General features: G+C 37.7%; 1 protein-coding gene across 1 annotated transcript in view; it reads right to left on the reverse strand.

Annotated features, from left to right (window-relative positions):
- ATAD2B (ATPase family AAA domain containing 2B) overlaps window positions 1–24,963 on the reverse strand; it is a 74,220-nt gene that overhangs the window by 11,872 nt on the left and 37,385 nt on the right. Inside the window, exons 17-24 of the mRNA XM_041480830.1 lie at window positions 21,174–21,306; window positions 19,078–19,264; window positions 18,198–18,383; window positions 17,413–17,548; window positions 16,906–17,102; window positions 14,241–14,400; window positions 10,990–11,112; window positions 6,774–6,911 (exon numbers count right to left, since the gene is read on the reverse strand). Coding sequence (XP_041336764.1) covers window positions 6,774–6,911; window positions 10,990–11,112; window positions 14,241–14,400; window positions 16,906–17,102; window positions 17,413–17,548; window positions 18,198–18,383; window positions 19,078–19,264; window positions 21,174–21,306 — 1,260 coding nt within the window. The remainder of the gene's footprint in view (window positions 1–6,773; window positions 6,912–10,989; window positions 11,113–14,240; window positions 14,401–16,905; window positions 17,103–17,412; window positions 17,549–18,197; window positions 18,384–19,077; window positions 19,265–21,173; window positions 21,307–24,963) is intronic.

Raw genomic sequence — 24,963 nt, forward strand, 5'->3', positions numbered from 1 at the left:
TAAAACAGTTTTATCCTCTGTTGTTACTGTATTTCATGAAGAATTCCTGGGGATTAAAACCCAAAGAAGATTCTCACGGCAAGCAAGATCACCATGGATCTAGATTTTTAGTCTGCAGTATCAAGAACCACTTAAAGCCATTCACGTGTTTTAAGTTTTTCTTCCATGATCAAAACCCTCAACAACTTTCTGATGTCTTGTGTGTAAAGTAACTCAAAGCCTTGAGAAATCACTTATAACCAGCAACTTACACTCTCTTATACAGCATCCAGGATATCTATGTACCTGCCACAGTAATTTAGCTGCTTCCAGTAGCTCCACATTCCTTACCAAGAGGCACTAAATAGGCCACTTGAAAGTCTCTGGAGTTTCTACCCACAAAGTCCCAAACTGCAGTCAGAGATAAGCAGCAAGAAAGAACAGATCACAGTTCCACAACAGCTTAAAAAGCAAAGTGAGGTGCCAGCTTCCACTAACAAAGCCGTTTCTCCCTCCAAAGCCAGCTATAGCATTTCCAGTGCCTCATTTGTGCCGCCACTAGTGTTCCTGCAGTACAACAGATAAGGGAACTAAATCCATCTGAACAACATTAGGTTGTTGGGATTTTTTCTGTCTTAGTTTTCAACATCTTTGGTTGAGCCTTCCAACTCATGAATGTCATTGCTGGCACAGGGAACACGGCGGGAACATGCCACCAGCAACAAGGCAAGACAGCCTCTTTAGCAGTGACCTGAAGTTTGACCAGCTTAAAGTGACTGTGGAACCAATCCCTAAAAGATGTCATTTTTTTCACCTGGATGGAGGGCACTCAAGGCACAGAACTGAAAAACACATGAAAAGAACTGCATGCAACAACTTCACATATTCATGATTTTTATCACCTTGTATAACAGCTTATGTTTTGTAAGCAAATACTTGAAGAATCTGGGCATTTCTACTCAACACGGAGAAGTGAAGTTTCAAAACCAAACCTGACTGCAGCATTCCTAGAATTTTCTTCCCCAACTGCTTTCCCCTACCATCCCAAATAATCCTCTCCACTCAAGCTCTTCCCAATATTTCCCATGGAACTATCCCAGTGTCTCCTGCTCCTCCCCACCCCAGCTGAACAGGAGACAGGACACACTCCATGTCTGAGGTGTGCATGCCATGCCTGGTCAACACCATGTTTTACCTGCTCAACTACTATTTTCACTCTAGCTCCTTTTCCTGCAGTAGACACGTGCATTTGTCCAGCTACCCATTTTCACAAAGCCTGCAGGAATCTAATCTTTCAGCTCTCAGCTCCTGCCAAATCTGTCTGAACTCTACTAAATGATTTAGAAGTTATTAGGGAGCAGAGATGGACATAGAGCACAGGTATGATTTTCTTGGGAAACCAAGATAAAAATATAATTTATATGAAACCAGAGTAATTATATTAGTAAAATACATGGCAAGACCATCATGCCGGAAAATTAGAGAGGCAAATGAAGTCAAAAGAGAAAAGACAATCAGATTAATGCCATCTGTGGAGATAATTTTTACAATTTTCACCTTTGTAGATCTGCTTATTTCCCCTCTGCTCTGTACAATAGCAACTATTGCAGCTATACACATCCCTGGTACCTTCAGCTGACTCTTAAGAACTACTGAATGACACCTTCCTGCTGCAAGAGAGCCATGAACAAACACAAGAAAGAATCATGGCTACTGGGTGGTTTCTGCCAAGGAGGCAAAATCTGAAGTTAGTAAATGAGTAATAATCCAAAGAGAATCCACTACTTCTACAGACAGAAACACTAAGTCTTAAAACAATTTAAAGCAAACATTGTCACAGTTTTCAGAAGGGAGGAAGGAAGGGATCTATCTGGTGTGAAAACTGTTTTTATTACATCACTTGTGCATACCACTTAGAGTTAAAAAAACCCCAAACTACTTCAGAAGATGTTTTTACCATGTTTACAAGAAAGGTGATGATAATGCTTTCAAGGAAACCTTAAAAGAGGCATCTTGCATTACTGAGTTATAAAGATGAGAACAAGAGAATATAAAAAGTCACTGATCAGGTAAATTGTAGAACCCACTTAGCCCTCTGTCAGAGAAAAAAAGACACTTGATTAATTCAATAGGCAGGTATTTAACAGTGATGAAAGAAAATTTCTTTGTAACTTGATATCACTGAGTTCAAAAGTTTGATGGGATCCCAAAAAAGAACAGGCAGTCAAGATTTATTAGAACTCCCACAAATTCACTAAATTGCATTTTAAATTAGAAGAATTTAAAAGCCTATGGGGTTTAAAAGAACTGTTAACCAACCTGGAATTATCAGCTACGTTGGTAATTCCTTCAAAATCAGGCATGGAAAAAAACTTATTTCTCAAATGTTTGAAACTTTCTTTTAAAGCATCTAGTTGAAGGCAGCACAAGAGATCAAACTACTCCCAACCAGAATGCCAACTCCTACGCTACCCAGAACAAAATGACAGAGAGACAAAAGAGACAGTTGTTCCAGCTCTGAGTAAAGATATCCTCACATACTAGAAAATTTTTTTTGATGGTGCTTATCAAGTAACAGTACTTGCCTCTGTCTCAAGTGAGAATTAATCCAAGTCAAATCTGGAAAGCAGGAGGAGAAAACCAAACAGTAGCAAATACAGGGTAAGTGACAAAACAGCAACTACTAGGATTTTCATGTTAGCATCTGAATGACTATTAATTTGCCAATATCCAATTCTTGAATCCAAACTCAGAACCACACCAAAAGGAGAAAATAGTTCAAATGATCAAAACCATATGGCATCTGGTCTGCCATGTCCTTTGATAAGGCACTGCTGCAGTCCCAGAAGCCTGAAGTACAGCAATCACTGACACCACTGTCACAGAAAGGTCAAAGAAGAGACACTAAACAGATGAAAATCGGACAAAGCCTGAGAATAAAACAGTTTCTGAGAAAGACTGTAAATGAAAGACCTTTTCTTTCTAAAAATCCTTTTTAAAAAGTACTCCAGACAAAACAAAAGCCTTTCCATTATAAAGCAGAAACAAAGTGTTCCATAGGACAGCAAAGATCACCCATTTGGGGGTGAAAAAGAGCAAACCAAAAACCAATGAATCAAAAAATCCAACACAAAAAGGAAAAAAAAGTATTACTTATTTAAAACCAACATTTTCTGCCATAGTTTTTTAGGTCCTTGCTTGGTATCTCTACAGTCCTTTCTAGAGAGCCCACTAATCACTTAAATTACTGGAAAAAGTTAGCAGGGTGTTTACTTCATATTTCATAAAATGACTTTCATATAAAACTTATATTTTTAATAGTCTGCATAACACAAAGGATTTAAATTTTCTTTATTTGCTCCAAATGCCATTTTCACAGCTATGCTATTTATCATATGGCATAAAAAACATCTTCTCTATGAAGAAAACATAAAATCTGCAGTCTATCACTACAATATATTATCATTAAATGCTGCAAAAAAAATATAAGAATGCAAAGCCAAATCTTCCCCACAGAGTTTATTTATATGTAACACCAAAGGAAGCAAGTGCAAGACAGTAAAATGGTATGTACCATGCCCCATCTACTGGCAAGATGGAGCAGCTGGATACAGTTTTATTATAAAGGATTCCAATGATTAAAGAGATGCTAATGCTTTCTGAGCTAACATGTACCTAAAGCACTTAATTTAGCAAACACACCAAAATGCACACTGCTGGTAGTTTCCTTTTCCACACAGCTCCACACAAAGGCACAGTAAGACTCTTCTCAGCAGTGCCCAGTGACAAGAGGCAATGGGCACAGACTGAAATACAAGACACTCAAAATTAAGAAAGAGAATTTATTGTTTGTATCCAAGCACTACAAGAGGTTCCCCAGGCATGACACAGAACCCCCATTCATGGAGATTTTCAAAGCACAACTGGACAAAGCCTTGAGCAACCAGTTCTGAGGGGAGCTAGACTAAAACATCTCCAGAGGTTCCCTCAAACCACTGTAATTTTGTGATTCTATAATCATAAAACTATTTATATCAGACTTCTGACATCTGTCCCATTCCAAGTTCCCACCAGAATACTTGCACTTTTCTCAAAATACACAGTCGATAATGGAAATATTTTAAATTGTGGCAGAACTTCCCCAAATAGATTTCCAGCAACTTCTAGTAATTCAATACTTTTAAAACTCATCTATACTGTGAGACACAATCCACACAGCTGTACCTTCAACAAGGGAAATGGGAGTTGCAGATGAATGTAACTCAGGAATGTGTATCACCATGCCTTCAAACAGAAAAATTACTTATTTACCACATTTCCAACAGCCCATCTGGTCCAATCAAATTAACAAAATATCTAAAATACATCATAAAAATTAAATAAATCACAAAACAACAGGTAATTAAAAAACTAAATAAATTTTTATACAAAATATAAAACCTCAGAAAACAAATCAACAAATATTAATCCAACTCTCACTCTCCACTGAGCGGGACCCTAAACTTGACAAGGCTGTTGCACTGTCTGCAATCCTGTTTTTAGAGAAGATACTTGACAATAATTTCTTTTAGAGTTCTCAGGTTTGTCATCTGAATTAACCTTTTTGCAGCACTTTTCTAAAATACTGTAAAACAAAGCCCCTAAAAACAGTAACAACTGATCAGGAAAATAAAGTTATGATTGGTGATTCTTTCCTTGGATTCCTCTAAGGGAAAACATTAATTCAAGATCAAACATCAGAAGACATGCAATTATTTTCAGAATTATTTTCAGAATTATTGAAAAGTATGGTTTTATCCTGTTTCATTAAATACTTTAATAATTTTTCTTGTCTGATTGTGCAATACATTATAGTCTTTAAAAAAATACTATTTCAAGACCATAAAAAAAATTCAACTCTCCCTCTAAAATAATCCCTCTTCAGAAATCCCTTCTCCAAACTTACTTCTTCCATTTAAACAATCACAATGCAGAGTTTCATTTTCTGCTATTTGAGCTCCCCACAATCTGCTCAGTTCTGCTCTCACCCTTCTCCAGCTTATCCTCCAAATACCCTTTTAAGATCGTTTCTCTTCCTCATATTAGTCTCTGCTGAACTGACCACACCAATCTTCAAAAGTGCCCATGTACTGCTTGAATCCTTTCTGCAGATTTCTGATTGCTCATCAATTCCTGGTTCTCTCCCTTGATTACTAGATGCATCACATCCCTCCTGGACTAGTTACCTTTCCCGGACTCAGCCTTAAAAGGCAGATTTTCATTTGATCGTAGACCCAAACACCACTAAGCCTCAATTTTTCTTGCCTTCCAAGCTAGATCATGAAAATACCAACAGGATCAGTGCCTTAACAGTAACTTTGTTGTTTGCACAGAGACACTGGCAATTTCCTGCAGCTGATGGCTCGAGGTTTCAAACAACTGCTGCTGCCTCCACAGCAGAGGGGAAGCGAGAGAGGTACCGGAGCTGCTTTGGATGCGAGTCACCAGCAAGGGCTGCTCTCCCCCTTCCCAAGGGATGTCCAGCTTGGAGGTCTATAAACCCCACCGTCTGCTGCTCAGCATGCACAGCCAGCAAAGTGCTCTGCAGGGCAGCCAGAGGGAAAATCTCCGTCCTGGACTTCACAGGAAATTAAAAAAAAATTAATTGGGAATCCCTTCCCGACACTCTGTGTTTTGCACGAGCTGTCAAATGAATAAAGAACAGCTTGGATCCACATCATCAATTTATTATATAACCATTTATTCTAACCATAATTCTGTACAATTGACTTTAATTCCTTTAACGGAAGAAATTACAGCTTCGGGAAATAAAATCATACACCTCTAATTAATTAAACCATTTGACATCAACACTATCATTCATATATAAACAATGTTCATATCTGGGCAGTTATCACCATGCCTAGAAAACAATTTCTCATCAAGGCACCATGAAGGAGAGCACAAAGACCAAAATAAAAATTTGTCCGCTTCCATCATTTTGCCATAAATCAGCACTTAATTGATAATGCTACTAATAATATATTAATAATGGACTCCACATCTTCTGTAGGAAAGCCAGGTGCAACTATCAGTATATCCCCCATACTCAGTGTCTCTCATAGTCTTTACTTTCTTTATAATGAAAATATCTGGTATGTATTCACCTGTTCTAATCAATTTACCTCTTGAAAATAATTAGCAGTGCCCCTGATTACCCAATCACACCTCACAATCCTAGAGATTCTGATCACTTAACTGGATTAATTCAGTAGGCTCCAGGAAGTGTGTCTTAACATCCTCCAGTAATGGTTACTGACTGTTGAAAACCATTGCCACAAAGGAAAATACAGTTAAATTTGCAATCTCTTCTCTAGCTTTCAGCATGATGCTGAATGTATTGAAGGCAGGAATTCAATGTAGTGCAGGTGAGGGACTACTAAGCAGTGTAGAGGTATTTACCTGCTAATACAGAGAGTAAACAAACCTGAAAACTCATCAAACCACTAAAAAGTGTTCTTCTTGAGCGTGAGTTGTCTTATACTGAAAACAGTCTTTTACAATGGAAAGTGCAAAATACTCATACTGCATTAGAAAAACAATTATTCTTTATCAAAAAACCAGAAATCCTGCTTCTTTACAACTTTCTGGGCACAGATTTTATGTACTGCTAGAAAGAGTATTTCTTAGTTCCATGTGTTTCATGCCTAAAATTACTTCTGGAAATAATCAGTAAGCAGCAGTAGAGACACATTTCAAATATCTGCCATTGAAAGGCCCTGTAATTTTGCACAATTATCACCCAAGGTACTTACAAGCACATTTATTTGCAGAGTTGGGCCACACGGCCATGGTGGGTTTTTGCTTGCTCCGAAATGCCTCTTCAACTCTGGCTTCTGTTTTCCGTACAGTGGAACCGTGAGGATTTACCTGCTCTGCTGGCACTGAGAAGCCTGCATGCAAAAGACAACCACACCTATTTAAATAAACCAAGCCTGCAGGAATCTACTGAATCAAAGAAGAAACTTGGAACAACATACTGCAATTGGAATCCATCCATTAATATTTAGCTGGACATTCAAAATAAAGGTTTGCATAAAAAATATTTGCTTTTTGCTGACAAAACAACTTACTGATTGCACGGTCTTAAACTGTCAGCTCTGATGGATTAGAAAAATGTGACTGCCTCCCACAATCTTTGGGTCCCCAAAGATTGACCCTTCTATTCATATTTCCTCTACAAGCAAATTCTTACTGACCATTTCAATCTTTTCCTCATTTTAAACAGTTTTAAAATAAGTGGCAATTCATAATGGCATTGTATGCCATATCAAAAAGAGGATCTGAATAAGAACCTTGTATTGTCACTGTGATCTATGTTATGTAAAATGGATCCATTTCATAGTCAATATGAGCTCCTAAATTAAGAAAATGCAATTCTGCTTTTAACAAAAAGCGTAGTTTGCTTCCTGTAATATAACTTCATCTCATAGCTTCAACTGCTTCATAGGTTTTTTAATTAAATTCTAAAAAAGCAAACTTTCATATTGGTTAAGCACATTTTAAAGACATAAATGGATATCTGAAGTTCTGTATTTGTGAACTAGAATTTCCTATCCATCCTCTAAAATGGTCTTTAAAATGTTATGTCTCCAATAGAAACAAGTAATCCAGAGCTGAAAAGAAGCCCCAAAACTGATGGATGCATAAATTAAAAGATTCACATAGAATCTCTCATCTCACAATTAATAATTACAGCAGAGATTTCTAGGTACTATTATAAAAATTTTAAACTGCATATCAAACATATTTCATTACTCAAAACACTATCACTTTTACCTTTTTATTAGCTGGTTTCCACAAGTAGTTGCAAATTTCAATAATCTAGGATACAGATAGTTGATTCTTATTTACCAACTGAAAACTTGCTGTCCTTAGGCTTAACATCTTTCAACAACAGCACCTCATTTTAGTAACAGAGGAACAAGAAATTCTAGTTTGACTTCTACATACTGATTTTATTGTACAGCTTATGTGCAGTACAGCTTTTGAGACTGGTCACCAGTCAGAGTACTAAGTAAAAATGGCAGATGTGTGGAAAACAAAACAAAACAAACAAACAAAAAACAAAAAGAAAAGAAAAGAAAAAACACCCCAAAACAAAACCAAACACCATCACAACCACACCCCCCCCCAAAAAAAGCCATGCAGAAAATACTTTCCATTTTACAGCTATGAAAGATTGCTAAGTAACTTGCTGACAAAATTGTGAAGAAAACGGATGTGAAGCTTTTTAGCTTTTTTCATCCCTTGCTCAAACTGCTCTGAAACAGGGAACATGTCAAAGTCTAGACAAGCAGATGCACTGTGATTGTCCTGATCTCCTGTCTTGCTGAGGCTGTTCTTTTAGAGCAAAATGAGAATAATGGCAGAACTGATCAGCATTCACATCCTTTCCATCCACTACAATGACTAGTCCCAAAACTACACCCCTGAACTGTCACCATCCAGGTGTTCTGCAGCACTGTAATCTTTAACAGAACTCCTGATCCCTTGTGCTTGTCTTCCAGCGTGAGGCTTCCTCAGACCTCAGGAGCTCGATATATTTCCCTCTGCTCATAAACAGCCAATCTAACACAGCTTCTTCCATGCATTCCAAGTCTTTTGGACTTGCTTAGGCTAGCATTCCTTGCTAACCCAGTCAGTGACCTCAGCCTTGCACATTCTACAGCTGCACCAACTGCAGAGCTCAACTGTCATTGAAACCACCAAGGGTGGTCCAGAAGCACAAGCATCTTGAAGTGTCACCTGCAGGTACCTGTGACACTGTAACAGTTTCCATGCCTATGTACTGAATCCTGTCCATTCCTGCCTGTGAGTTGTTCTGTCCCACAAACTGGTGCTGTTCATCATGTACCTGTACCTGAAGGCCCTCTCACACCAATGGTACCTTGCTTTTTCTGATTTAACAAGTTCACTGCATGATACCATCAGCCTTAAATATGACTTAAGACACTGCCCTTCTTTCAACAGAGTCTGCAGACTTTGTCTCAAGAAATATCTATTACTGGGCCACTGCCACAAAAAGGAGGGCAGCATTCCAGTTCTTGCAAACTTGCAAGAAAGGACTACAAGCCATAGAGTCATTCTCTGTAACAAAGAGCTCTTACAAACATTTACTTTAACCTCGGAAGCAATAACCTTTAACAGTCATGGGGACTTGGATAATTAACTGAGCACAGCTCACAGCATGACGCTGTGGCCAGAATTGTGAATATTCTTGTAGTTCTAATAGAAAAGTACAGAGGAGAAATGAAGGCATTATATTAGCTCTGTTTTACAGCCACAGCGAATTACAATTGGTTCATTTATCCACAATTCAAGACACACTGGAAGCTTGCACAAAATTAGACAAGAACACGCATGACTGAATAGGAAAATACAAAGAATTCTATCTGTTTTAATCTAAAGGAGAGAAAGCCTATAGATACTTGCACAGTTCAAAGAAGTTTATTAATAAAGGGTCTTCAATCTACCAATAGAAGTATTTCAAGAATCAGCAGCTGAAAGGTAAGACCAGCCAATTCAAACTAGAAATCAAATAATGGAGCTTTATACCAAAGCAAGAAACAACTTGCTAAGGTAAAGCAAGTTGGAATTATTGAAATCAGTGATCCCTAAATCAGCATGAAAATTTGTTCTAATGTTATAGTTCAGTGGTTTTCAACCTTTTTCAACTTTCAAAACTTTAAAACTTTTCCATGGAGGTACACTCTTTTTATGTAAACAGAGCACTGCTGCCACACCAGGACTATGTTTGGACTTTTGATGACTTTCCCTGGTCACTTTAGAAGTTGTACACAGACTTGCAAGAGTTGTTTCTTAATAAAAAAATCAATACATTATCTCCAAAACTACACTTGTACATATGCCAGGGTGAACTAAAAATCCAGTGGTTTGAAGGCTGTTCTCCCTTACCATAATTCTTATTACACTGGACTACAGGCACTTTCAGAACATGGCTCTGGTTCCACCACATTCACATCAGAAGTTAGTACAGCAACCCTAACATTTACTTGTTCACCAGGTTCTGTAACACTGTCTGTAATAGCAGGCAATGCATCCTTCTTCTGGAAAGGATGATGGTGTGCTATGAGATCAGCTCACAAAATAAGAAAAAAAGCAGAGGGGTTTCAAGCTCAGTCACCCTTTAACCTGCACTGTGAATCTGATATGCATTCTTTACTTCAAATTAAATTTAAACTTTTGTATGGAGATCTGTAAATTCAATCCCATATATGTACAGAAGCTTTTCTTGCTGCCCTTGTCCTAGGCCAGATTGAATTCTCTCAGAGCTTGAGCTTTCCTAACTTGATCCCTGGCTTCTCAGTTCCTCTGTAGTTTTTCCAGGCTACTTTTCTCTGTTTCCACTCTCTGCAGGCCTCCCTTTTGTGTTTAAGTTAATCCACAATCAACTTGTTCATCCACACAGGCCTCTTAATGTGTTCACCTAACCTCCTATTTGTTGGGAAACATCACTCCTGAATTTGGAGGAGGCAGTCCTTGAGTATTAACCAGCTGTCCTGGGCCCCTCTTCCCTCCAAGGCTTTATCCCATGGGACTCTACCAAGTAGATCCCTGAACAGGCTGAAACCTGCTCTTCTGAGGTCCAAGGTACTGAACTTTGCTATGCACCCTTCTTGCTGCCCTAAGGATCTCAAACCCCTCCACTTCATGGTCAGTGCAGCCCAGCCACTCTTGAGGTTCACATTCCCCACCTTGTTGGTGAGAACAAAGTCCAGCACAGCATCTCTTCTTTGTGGCTCCCTTATGACTTGGAGAAGGAAGCTGTCCTCTACTCATTCTAGAAACCTCCTGAATTGCTTCTGCCCTCTGTGTTGTCCCTTCAATACACAATGGGGTTGTTGAAGCCCCCCACAAGGTCCAGGGCTTGTGAACATGAGCCCATTCCTACCTGTCTGTAGAGGGCCTCTAAGTGTGCTGTGTTATGATAAATGAAGTTAAACATACCTCTTTTTCTTCTTGCTTCCTTGATTTCTTCACACATCTTATTAAATTCTGGATCCAGTTCAGCAGCAATGATAGCATGAGCAGTGTCCTTCAAAGTACATGCTCTATGTCTAATTATTTTATCTAGAAAACAGGACAGCACATTTTTTATCACAATTACAAAAATTCCATAGCATTTCTATGTTGGTTTGTATAGCATAATACTGATACAAACAGAAGTAACTGGGAAAAATTACAGACGTCTGAAAATGCAGATTAATCAATACCACAGCAGACTCAAAAATCACAACCCAGCTATTGATGAGATATAGGTGTTTTCAGAAGTATAAACTGGTACTTTAATCCATGGCGGTATCTATAAACAAATGCAAACAGTGAATGATGAACACATCTAAATCAAGTTGCCATAAGGTGTAGCCAGTTTTCACAGGCAGATCTACACGGTACAATGGAGTGGAGTGCAAAGAGTCCCGAATTAACAGGAGACTTGTCCAGGAATTAATTTACCCTGGGGTCTAGGGATAGTAACAGTTATACTGCCTGCAAAATCACACTGCACATCATCTGCATCTGTAAGGTAGACCTGGCTCACTTATGTTCCTTCCCTGTTTTGTTTTTTTTTTACCTAAAATTGTTGCTTAATTATTATTTAACAACTGATCAAAATTGTGCTAAAACACATTATTTTATTCCTTACATTGAATAGCTGTTTCTCATTTTAATTCATTTAAAAACAAAAAGGGCAAGAAACAAGCCTCGACTCTACATTTTCAGGTCTATTTGGGGAACAGAACAAATTGCCCATGCTGGAAGCCTAAATGCAGCTCAGGAAAAACCAGACCAGTTCCTTTACCTTTGAAACACACAAAACAAATTATTCCACCACTGAAATTTGAAAAGTAATCATAACTTAATAACTAAGCCCATACATGAAGAAAATTGACATCTAGAACATAGCTTTTCAATGAAATCTACAACACTCATTGTTTGACTTCAGTACAAGCATATTTAATTTGTCAATCCATCCATACTGAATTACTTTTCCAGCTGTTTCAGGTACTTCAACAGTAACCATCAACATTAATGTCTAGAACATATTCTACAGCCTGCAGATTTAATGTTTTAATAATCTTTAAAGACAACAATTAAGAATATCACTAAATACTTATTTTGCAATATTTGTAATTCTAGAAACAGCAGGTTTTACAGATGGAAAAACTGTTGAGTGAAAGAGACCATCCAGTATCAAGCTTAAAATAGTCCAACATTTTCTGGGGAAAACTACTGCCCATTAAATCTACTGAATGCTGGAAGATTTTGCCCACATATTTGTGAAGCATTATGTTTTATGATCACAAAAAACCTCACACTGCATTAGTACCAGATGTAATTTTGAGATATTAAACTTCCAAGTTTTGGTCAGATAATAAAGTTTAAGAAGCCCTTGCAAAGGAGGCAGGGACAGGAGGGGAGAGAAATAAAAAGGAATAAAATTGGAGTGTTTGACTGAACCACTACTTTCCTCTGATCCTGTGCTGGGCAAGACTTTCCCCCAGACAGTGCTTCAATGAGGCAAACACTCATGTCCAACATACAATGGTTATGTTCCCATGCCTTTAAAAACATTTCCCAGTCAAACAATAGAGCAAGAAAACTACAACCTGTCTCACTACAGAACCTGTCTGAAATTTTATAGCAAAGTACCAAGAAAAAAAAAAATCTCCAAGCAGTTTTTGATATCCAGACTGAAGATAAAATCAACCAGTCTGGTCATCTCTTTGCTATTCCCACTTAACAACAGGACTAAAGTAGGTACAGTATGTCTTCTGCAAGCACAAGCAAGCATGTATGTCCAGTTTTAAAGAATGTGAACATTTATAGGTTAATATTAATTTAATATTCAGACTGCATCTGAATGCATGGAATGCTTCCTCTGAACAGCCATAACATGCTGTTTCAGAGTGTTCACACAACCGCCCAAGAAATCCTGGATGCCAGAAGAGCAATACATGCTCTGTGGTTAACAGCAGAGGACAGAACAATTTTTCATTATCTCCTATCCAAAACTGAGCCTAGAAAGACCCAAATCAGTTTCTCCTAGTTCAGCTCTGACAGCAAGGAAAATCAAAATATCCCCAAACAGGTGCTCTTCAGATATACTCTAAATGCCAAGTGCCCATCAAGGGCTTCAATTAGTTCACATCAACTGCATATTAGAAGCCCTCAAAAGTGTGTTATCAAGAACACTTGTTTTCTAGTTGAAATAAAATAGTGCATAAACTGAAGAAATAAAGTTAATCTTCTACAAATATGAACTGGGTTCAAAAGGCAGTGTGAAACTATAGCAGACTATACTGTATCTAGTCCACACATAAGACACTTGCAAAATGCCTCAGAAAACCCAAAATTTCAGAAGAAAAATACATAAAAATCAGGCTTTAACTTGCTAAAGCAATTTCAGAAGATGTAATGACAAACTTTCTAACACATTCCACCACATGTGTAGATGAACCCTGATCTCCAAGTACCACATATATTAAGCAGAACTCTACATTAAAAGGGTGCTTTGTGTGGATGCTTTGTAGATGACTCTTGTGGCTGCCAGCTGAAAGGCTTTTTTTTTTTGGCAAAGTGCACTGTAAGACAGCTCTAACAAAGAGCACACAAGATCTTCTATCCTTAGTTTGGAGTGTGAACAGCTTTTACATGCATTTCAGTCTACAAATTCCTTTTTAATTGAAAGCATCCCACCACACTTTGTCAAGACAATACTGTCTAATCTCTCCTAATCAGCTGTAACTGACTTCCTTGCCTGGTGATTTATCCTGTTTTATTTCTATCCCCGAATACGCATTTTGATTTCTGTGTATGAATTTCATGCTCTAAGTTGACATGGAAATACAGCAAACCACTGCCAGATTGTGTGCAGATTCTCCACAGAGCTCTCCAAATTATGGTGGGGTTTTGTTGCCTATAAAAATCTAGATACCCAAAAGGAGCTATCAAATTTGAAAGGAAACTACAAAACATAATTTATTAGAAAACAGCTCTTAATGCTGCAGTTTTCCTGTTCTTCTAACGTCCCCAGTGCACTCCATGCCTTAGAACACTAAAAGCACAGACCCTTAGGACTTGCTTATATTAATTATCACAAAGCATGCAGCTTATCTAAATGCCTGAATGGCAACAGAATATGGAATTAAGTACCAGGCTTTCAGGTCTAGGTAGGCCAAAAAGAAGTAGGTTCTTACCTCCAGGATCCTTGTCTGGATTGTACTCCAGTGCATTGCTGCAGATCAGGTCAATGTCTGTTAGAAAATCCTTGGCTGTTAAGTAGTTGTGTTTATCAATTTTGGTTATTACTGTTGATAGGTCCATTGGCTCTTTGATAACCTCAAGGTAATCTGAAACCTATAAACAAACAGCACACAGAAATGACACAGGACCTATTGAATACTGACAATCACATCTTTATACTTGGATTCATTCTACATGCTTAGCTCTAAGACATTAACTAAACATTTTGATTTCTAAGCAAATTTATGTCAAAAATTGAAGTTTTATCAGGCTAAAAACAGGACTTCCAAATCTGCTTTTCCTTCAGGAGTTCACCAATTTATCTTTCAAAATTAATTAAACAGTATGTTTGAAGCAGTACAACTTAATGTAAATGCATTTTTCATTTTAGACTAATTTAGCTATAGACTTTTATGGTGCTATAACACTGTCATGGAACTAAAAAGGCAAAACCCATCAGTCTAACTTGAAGCCCTAGGAAAAATTAGGGAAGCTCTATTTTGTTCACTTTGTAGGTAAAGTTCTCATTAAACTTAACAGCCAAATTATCAGCTTTTAAATACCTTCTATTAAATAGTTTCTTCAATCACTTGTTAAACAAAGAAAAATCAGGTTTTATTGATTGCAGATGTTAGATTGGCTGTACAAAAGGACAATCTAAAGAAAAAGCCTTGTGTCGTAGTTTACTATGAGCTGAGATCGTAACTGGAGATTCAGCAACTAGTGGGGCCCACTAAAAAGTGTTTAACATAATTCATGATACCATAAGGGTCTCAGCCTTAATAGCCAAATGCATCAGCACAGCTGCTGTAATGAAGTTCACACAAAAAAAATCAATGAATTTGTTATTAACTTCACAGAAAGAAATATGTATCAATGTTTCAGTGTGATTTAGATTACACTTAATTAAACACACTGGCAGCCTAGAACAGTACTGCATTTTTTTTCTTTTGAAATCACCCACATATGACCGTCACTGTCAAAGCACTTAGGAGTTAAATACAGGTTCAGATCAAGCCATAATGGCTCTATAAGATTTTTTTTTTATATAGTGCCTGCAGATATATATTACAACATAAATTTACATTAATGCATTACTTCAGTGGACAGCAATGTGTCACCTAATGCCTTAAATACAGACACTGAAATTCATATTGACAAATTAAAATGACAAAATTTCTCTGTCTCCCTTTCTGGAAACATGATCATATCTGGTTCACGGATTGGAAAGCTAAGCCATAGGCTTCCTTTTCCTGTTAGCACAGCATCAGAAAATCTTCACTGGAAGCTGTAAATAATGCTGCTGTTTTAGCTTGACTTATCACACAGCAGCATTCTCTGCAATGCAAGTAGGAGTGAAATAAACCTAACATATTTTTTTATGGAAGTCAAGCAGGCAAGCTGCTGTAGAAAAAGAAAGGCTAGTCCTGTGCTTAAATGCAGCAGGTGGGACGAAAAGGATTACATTTGACTTCTGGTACTGTGATATATTAGCAGGGTTCCGGCAAGTTTCCAAATAACAAATTCACATTTTTATTCTCTTCATCTACAAAATATGGACAGTTACTTGCTCTTTCTCTATGTGTCCTTATTCATGTACGTTTAGACCACAAATTCTTGACAGAAAGGAACTACCTTCACTACAAGTATGAAGAGTTTCTACAATAATGGACCTTCCAGTTTCACAAGAAAAATTAAAACAAGCTGCTGCTGAGACCATGCTCATACTGTAGGCTGCCACATCAAACAGCTCACCAGGCTTTCAAAACCAGTCAGCTATGGAACACTATGGAAAACTCAAATTAAGAGAGGACTGCATCAGCCCATAAAAGAGGCTGATGTGTGTGTTCCATCCTGCAAGGAATTTACACTCCAAATCTGCTTTTTACAATGCTGGTCTTGTGATGTCCCATATTCATCTTTTAATGTCTTCCCAAAGAGATGCTTCTTCTCTTCAGAAGCAGTTAGGGATTTCTTTTCAGTAAGTAAGCCTGCAAAGCTTGAATGGGGCCAGCATCTGATCTCAAGAGTCAGACCAAACACAATCCTATTCATACAGCAGCCCTGAAAACAGATTTGCAGATCAAACTGTCTCATCAGTTAGGTGTGTACAGTCCATAATCGACCAGTTAATGCCTTATAATGTGCTACCATCTGTGATTAATGGCATCCACAAGCATTACTGCTGAAATTATACAACAACACTATTAATGCTGAATGCATTACAGAACACATATCACTTTCCCAATATTATCATGTCTATGATTACAATGCTGTAAAAGCTTTCATTAAAGAATTATATTTATGGTTTCAAGCATTTCAGAAGCACTGACAAGGATAGGAGTGCTGGCATTTTAAAATGCTCATTTCATTTATAAAATGGACAGGAATGCACAAGGTTTTTCCAAAGGCCATTGGCAATAGAACATCTTCCAAAATCTTGCATCATGAACGATGAGGCTGTGACTGTATCACCAGCTAAAAAATTAGTATCTTAGATTGGACAGATCATGGATCAAACATCTATTTTTCTAAATAATTTAATCATTTCCTTTTTAAAATTTGCATTATTTTTCTAGTATTTTCAACTTCATTGTTTGCACATTACTGAAACAAGACCTCTTCAATATCCACCGGTTTGCTGAAGATGTTAAAGCGTTTGTCTGTGGCCAGCCTCTTGGTGACATCCCTGAGAAACAAGCGCAGCTCCCGCAGGGTGTTCTCCTCCTGGTCCTCCATCCGCTGCTTCTCCGCCTCCGACAGCTCCCGGGCAGGACACGGCAGTGCAAGAGGAAGAACTTCCAGGGCACGAAGAGCTAGGGAAAAGAGCAAGAAGTCAGACAATGGAGACGTTAACAGTACAGTGGCTCTTTGCACTATGCCATTGCAAATTTCATTGTATGTATTCAATATGCACCGTGGATCTATCACTGCATCCTTGACCCCACAGCTCTCCATCTTCAACAACTGTTAACTGTAACTATGAAATTTATTCTGGGCACTGATTAATGCTGTCACATGGTAATTAAACTAACTGTTAATTAACCACACCTCTTTAAGAAGGAAAGTAACACAAATAAAGCATTAGGATCACATTATTATTGGTTTTACTGTTACTTAGTTTACCAGCCTGTTTCCTTCTTGGTGGGGGCATTGCTGCTTCATCAAGGATTAAGCCTTTGAAAAATCGCCATCTGTCTTCTTCACTTGGTCTTTGAATATAAAAAACCTCTTCATACTGGATTCTGAAAATACATTTCAGCTAAAAAAAAAAAAAAAAAAGTCATAAGAAAAATAAGCCCCCACTGAAAAAGACATGAACAATGACCATATTGTAATACTAGTAACAAACTTTCCAAAATCAGCCACAGGAGAGAAGATGGTAAACTCTACCTAAAGTTGCGCTCACAGCAAAGAGAAAATAAACAATTGTAATTCTCACTGAATTTTCCATAGTAATGAAACTTGCAGTATCCCATGCCCCTAACAATGGCCAACCCTGCAGTAATAGGAGAGTAAAAGGGCAGGAGAAAAAAAAAATCACAGAAAATGTTAAGGAGAAAAACCAGGAACCCTCCCCCTACCCAGAGCCTCAGAAAGTGTAAAGCTCAAGGTCAGGCCTTTAGACTAAATCTGCATTTAATTATAATGGAGTCATTTGTCAAAAAGAACAATTGGCACAACGAACAATTTTGTCCTCTCAGCAGAGTGGCATGGAGCTTACAAAAATCAGTAAGGCATACATCCCACATTAAGGAAAATTACTAACATTCAATAATTATTACATTTTCTGTTTGACATATTTTAAATTAAGTTAGAAAGCCACTACAAAACAAAATTATTTTACATGACTAAAACATTCAGAAGAGCACAGAAACCCCTACCAATGCCTCCTTCCATGATAAACTTACCTCTTCAGGCAAATCACTAAACATGGACTCAGAGGTAGACAGCAGAAATATAGGTGAGAAAGATGGTATATCTTGCAGCAAAGTTAGGAAAGTAGCTCTCACAGTTTCACTGACAGCTTCCCACCAATCACCAATATGAGGCATGTAAACTATACTTGGTACTGTTCTTCGAGCTTCACGAAAGATCTAATTAAAAGAAACAGTTGTATTTCAACTAAGGAACTAATTGTTACCATCAGCTGTGAGTAACAAAATTCTTGCACATTAGAGAATGATTCATGTTTGTGGTATTTTATAGACAAATGTTCCAGCAGAACAGAATTATCTAAAGACTTTCTAAACAAGTGTTTGTGACTCTTAGCTACAGCATTCATATTTTATGTCAATGTGCCAGGGAGACTACAAAGCAACTACTTTATTTTAAAAATATGTATGTTTTAAAAACTTGCTATGACTGAACAATCAAGATGAAAATTAAACTGTTTTGCAATTCATGCAATATTCACCAAAATCTAGTTGGAAATGGAAACCACTTAAAACTAAGCAAATCTAGAACCTAGGTTTGAACCTAGAACTGCAGCATTCCAATCCATACACAAGTGAATAAAATTAGTATCAGGCACTGAATACCCAAAATTAAACTTACTTAGCACTAGGTATGTGATGAGGGAGCAGGTTAAAAATGTAATTACATTCACTAGTCACAAGAGAGATTTCCATAACCCTCTAGATGGTGGGGTAGACCTTCTTTACTTTAAACAGGAAAATAGAAGGAAGCTATGAAAACCTGGACTTCAAGTTACATTCCAGCTGGCTGCCTTTATACTGATACAACCAGAATTACATCATTGACTCATTACAAGGGAATCTGAAATATCACCTGTGCACATGACTCTTCAGGTGTTTTGGCACTGACTGAATAAAGAGCTGGCAGGTCCAGCCTGTGTACGGAGAATTTTTCCAGGGTGTGCAATAGTGCTGGAGCAAGGTGCGAAGTCTGACCTGAACCTCTTTCCCCGGAGAGCAGTAATCTCGGTCTGTAAGAGGTTGGCTGGTGATAAGCTGACCTGCAACAGAACAGTTACAACAGCCAATTAACATACCAGTGTTATCAATAGATGGATATATAGGAGATATTTTAGAATCCGTAAGACTTTCAGTAATGGGTAATAGCTTCCTGCAACAGCCTAAAAAGATCAACTAACCTGACTACCCCGAATACTGCTTCAGGTGCCAATAACTCAAGATTTCTCTTATCTTTGGTTTCACAACCATATAATTCAAACTCATCTGTGGGAAGCCATGCATATATTAAATTCATTACAATTTTCATTATAACCAGTTTATTTAAAACTAATTCCTTGATCACATAAAAGGACTTACTGAACATCCAGTAAAGACAGCTATTTAATCATTCTAGTTCACTCCTAACTACTAATGTATCTCTTCAGTATCCCAGGTCAATCCTTTCATCCCTTAAGTGCTGCCCAAGATTTTCAAGAACCAATGAACATTTCAATAGTTTACTTATTTAAGAAAAAGGAGATGAAGTAGGGTTGAATAACATCACTATGCATCGTGTATTTTAGCCTATTTGTACATTTCTAGTCAGGAGACTTCTGGACAGAAGGAAGACTTCAAAGAAAAACCGCAAAGGTAAATTTATTTTTTGGTTTTTTGTGGTTAAGAAGAAACTCTAAGGCCATAGAAGGGGTTTTGGGATTTTGTGTTTGTTTCTTTCTCTTGGGTGTTTTTGCCCAATTTTATGGACAAATGATACATGAAGAAAAAAATGCATTAAGTTTTTCCATTAAAAGTCTTTTCCATTTATAGAAAACTGATTATAAAACCAGAAATTTTTTAATTAATTTGCTTTTTCTCTCATTAAGGCATTTCTATCTGCCCAGCAATGAACTCAGGCAGTGGAACAAGACTTGTTGGTATTACTTCATGTTAAACATTTTGGGACAGCAATGAACATTGCTGACCTTTCGCTTTCAGTTCTGGTGGTGGTGGTTACACACAGGTAACAATCAGAAATACTCAGAAAACAGACTAAGAGAGGCTTACATACTTTGCAAAAATAAACACAGTCTTGAAATTCTTTTATTTAAAGACACATATCCATACAATTATATACTGTTGTTTTGGGTGGCTTCCCCCTCCCCAACAACAAAAGCTTAAATTTGGCATTAGAATACTTAACTATGTCCCTCCAACTCTTTGAACTTTAATCCTTATTTTTAAGCTTAGATATCCACAAATTCTGTTCTGGCATTATTATTCAGCAAAAAAAAATTTAGCAGTTTTCCACAAGATGGCTCTACTAAACAGTGCCACTAATGAACATTTTTTCTAGCTTCATTTTCTTTATTCAGCAAGCTCTCTGCAGAAACTACCACATAAAGTAGTCTAAAACTATTCTTAACACAAAATCAAGAAATGTTAATTATTGTTAATTACTGTAGCCAATTTATACAGGAAACATTCATCCATACTTCACACATATTTTCTAAATTCCTGTTTTCCTGACATTTCCATGAAAAACAATGAAAAAAGCACATTAGAAATGCTGAATACAACCATTATACATGATGCTTCCAAAAAGCTGCATACACAGAAGCTCATCCGTACTCTGGACCAAAAAAAGTACACAATCCCTTCAAAATATTCCCACATACATCTCTTTTCAGTTCTTAATCTTTCACATAAAGTAGTTTGTTAAAACTGAAAATTGCTGTAAGCAATTTTACTTTACTCCTAATCTACATATTGAAAAACATTTCTGATTCCAGTGTGTAGGATGTTTCCCAAGAACACCCCCATATCTAAAACTCCTGTCTGCACACTTACATGTTTCCATTACAAGAACACCACTGCCACCCCAAAGCAAAAAGAACAACTTTTTTAGCTCTCCAGATGCAAGAATCTCCTGGGTTTATCTATCTAATTATATGCATTTAGAGAAACACTCACATTGTAAAATGAAGGTAGGGTTTATGTATAGCAGCTGATGACTGTTTCTTTGGTGATCCTGAGTGACAGCTCGTCTCAAAAATTGATGAAGCATTCTCATCTTCACTATCATCTAATATTAGACTTGGTACATCTGTTCCAAGAGATGTATTAATTAGAACTTTATCACTTCTAAGTACAAGTACAACAAACAAGACAAGATATTACAATTTTCTTTGTGTCAGTTATAATAAATCTTCAAATGTAGAAGAAATTAGTTAAAACTGTCTAAGTATCAGCCTTCAGAATAATAAGTACTTATTACTTCAAAAACCAAAACAAATTAAATACTGTAGAAGACTAATCATAATTACATATTTTTTTAAACAATCAAGCCAAACAACTTCTCAAATACAAAAAAGTTTAACTTGTTATGAAATACTTCCTTCGGGTTTATTTCACAGCTAGAGGTTTTTTCAAGGATGAAGCTATAAAACTTGTAATTCCTCAGACTACATATAATTTTGTAATTATTTACTTGTTCCAAGTGTCCAAATTCTCACAGGTACACTTCTTCTAAAATTATTCTCAGCATGACTACCTAGACAATGTATGTTTATGAAGAATTGCTTTCCACCCTCTGATAATCTGCTGAAGAGTATCAAATTACTTTTTATCAAAATCAATTCAATGCATTCCATGTTCATATACTATACCTTTACCTATTTTAATTCCTTTGCTAATATAGTAGCACAATGAACTGAAGCACTTTCTACACAGACCTTGAAAAACAAAAATCTCAAAGACTCATTATATTCACAAGACACACTGCAGAGACAAAAAACTGCAAAAATACTAATATGGCACTAAAACAGAACAACCAGGTAACAGCTGAAAATCAGCTACATTAGCTCCCAGAGCTGCAATGGGATTAAAAGTTACCTGGTGTGATTTCCTAACAGGACAGAACTGCTGCAAGATCTTATTTGCCCCAGGAAAGGAGCTGAGTTGCTTTTGCCCTGTGCCATGGCACTCGTTCTCATTTCCATAGGGAAGGAAGTCTCCAGACATAGGATGAAAATGGCCACAGCCACTCAGCTGTACAGCAGGAGCACTGCAGAGGCCAGCTCTGCTGAGCAAGAAAATGCTCTGCAATGGATGGGCAGCATTCCTGAGAGCAGCCCAGAGTCACTGTAGCACACTGGTGCCCAGGACAACCATCAGACATCCCAACAGCAGCTCAAGTTGGTCACAGCCACTTAAGAAAAGGGACTGCTGTGAAATGAAAGTGTGAAATAGAGATCCAAGTATTATTCTCAAATACCCAATCCACTGCATGACTTGTTGGATTTACATGAGGCAATGGCACAGGTCCTGCCACACTGACCAGACAACCACCATGGGACACAGAATCACCTTCAAGGCAGTGTTAAGTGGCAGATGGAGGTGCCATCTAAGCCACAGGAAAAACTGTCCCAGGGTCCCAGGAAAAATTGTTAAGAGACAACAAAGGTTCCCTTAGCTGGCTGTGTGATGTAAGAAACCGGATTCAGAGTAGGCTGGGCAGGAATGATATTCTGCTGCCATGGGATGAGGATCTGCCACATCCCTTGTCAAGATGTGATGCAGTCACACACCTGACAATCATTCCACAGGAGCAAAGATGAAAAAGGCTTGCCAACCCCAAGTAGTGGCCAAAAGCTAATCCAGAGCAAGAAAACATGGCACAGAAGCTGCTGTTTATTTAGCTAAGCTAAGGATGGAGACCTCCAAATCAACTGGACATAGACCAATCTCTGGGCTCACTAAAACAGACAGTCCCTAAAACAGACAGAATTTCCAGATTACCAAATGTAGGCATAGGTAAGTCCTATGCTCATGCACTGGACACAGCTTTCTCTCCCTAAAATACATAATTATTTTAAAAGGCAGCCCATCTTTTAATTCCAAGCATCAAGTTTCTGGCATCAAGTTTCTTTCTTGTAATTCAGTGAGTCAGATTCTCTGCTCGAGCATCTGACACACTGAATTACAAGAAAGAGGAATTTTTAGTGAAGTGCAGATTGCAAGCATACCTGTAAACATGTATACTTGACTTTGAATTCAAGAAAATTTGAAGCCCTATTGTATAATCTACATTTATGTATAATCATTGTACCTGAAAGTGGATTTTTCTGGTTTTAACAAAGATTAAAGCTTGCTATTCAATATCTTCTTGGATTTAAGGGGTTAAGAAAAAACTAAAGGAAATGTTAAAAGAAAACTCAGTTCATGTATCTTCAAAATCAATTATCTACAAACATTTAAAAATACCCATAGTAACAAACTATCTAGTAAAACCATTTAAATCAACTTTAGCTTCCAAACTAAATTTGTTAGCAGTAATGAGCAATAATAAATACAAATGTAAAAAATATAACCAAAGAAAATATTCTGAACTCAAACCAATTCTTCAACAAGAATGACAATCTCTAAATTGGGCGCTACTAACAGGTTAGCAGTATACAGAGACTTAAGCATCATAAATAACTTTCAGCTGAGCAAGTCCAATAGAATCTAACTGCAGATGCAAGCCAGCTCATTTCCCTCTACCCACCACCACGTGCTCCCAGGGCCCATCTCTGGCCAACTCCAACACTTGTTAAAACCTCCAGATACCCCACAGTCAGCAGAAAACACATAAATACATCATTTTTGGATGAGTTCTCTGGCTAAAATGGTTTAACAAAGGACCTGAGGTACTCAAGCAAGCAGAAAGATGGAGCAAAAATGCACAGCTGGGCTGGAGAACTGCAGCAGCCAGCACAAGGATCAGACTGAGCTGCCTGGGCTGCAGGCTGAAAGCGTGCCCTGGAACAGGAACGAGAGGAAAGTCACGGCTGTCACAGATTTGCTTTACGACTGGGCTGTTTTCAAGTTAACCACACACAACCCCAAGTACTGTTTACAGAGCTGGGGGGTGAGATTGATCCCAGATAAGAACAGCAGACTACATCAGAATAAACAAATCTCAAACACAAGGCATCTTGTTCAACATTTAACTTCCAAGAAATGACCATGGTAACTATTAAAGTATGTCTCAGAGAAGAGGTGGGTAGAAAACCCCAGAACCTACTGACTCATTGCCAGTCAAATAGTCAGTCACAATCTTTCTTATTCCCTGCTTCCTTGGTGCACCCACACTGCTCCCACTGCAGCAAGTTTCTGGCATTCACTGACCAACCCTTAGGGAGTTGATTTTACTCATTAATTTGGCAAAAAAAGCCAACTTGACAAAACAGCAAATAGTTCTCTACTTGCTAAGCTGACAGAATCAGCTTGGAGGATCAGGAGCGGACCAGGCCAGTTCAAGGACATGGAAGACTCAGGACTTTCTTCTAGAATCAGCACATGACCATTACATAGGCCCAGGTACCTCAGCTAAACACCTGGTGAGCTGTGAGCCCCCCAAAGCTTCCGCACCACCAGCAAGCAAAGGACTTGGGATAGCTAACCATTGTTGAGGACAGGAGCACAAATTTCAGGTCCTGTTACACTCAGCAACATTGTCTCGCCTTTTTTTTTTTTTTGTTCTGACCTTTAATTATGCCCATCATTTCTTGTATTTAAATTGCAAATTACTTGTGAGTTCTTTTTATGGATGGCCCTCACACCTATGGGACCTTGCTCTGTATAGGTCAGGTCATAAGATTCTACAACAACTTGGAATCAGCAAAAATAATTATTCAACATCCAAGCAAATAGTACTTACAGCCTAACAATACTGAAGGAAATACACACCAGACTTAAGGCTAGGCAGAGAAGCTGAAAT

The sequence above is a fragment of the Pyrgilauda ruficollis genome, unplaced genomic scaffold (genome assembly GCF_017590135.1).
Source record: "Pyrgilauda ruficollis isolate IOZ18807 unplaced genomic scaffold, ASM1759013v1 scaffold54, whole genome shotgun sequence".
Taxonomy (NCBI): domain Eukaryota; kingdom Metazoa; phylum Chordata; class Aves; order Passeriformes; family Passeridae; genus Pyrgilauda; species Pyrgilauda ruficollis.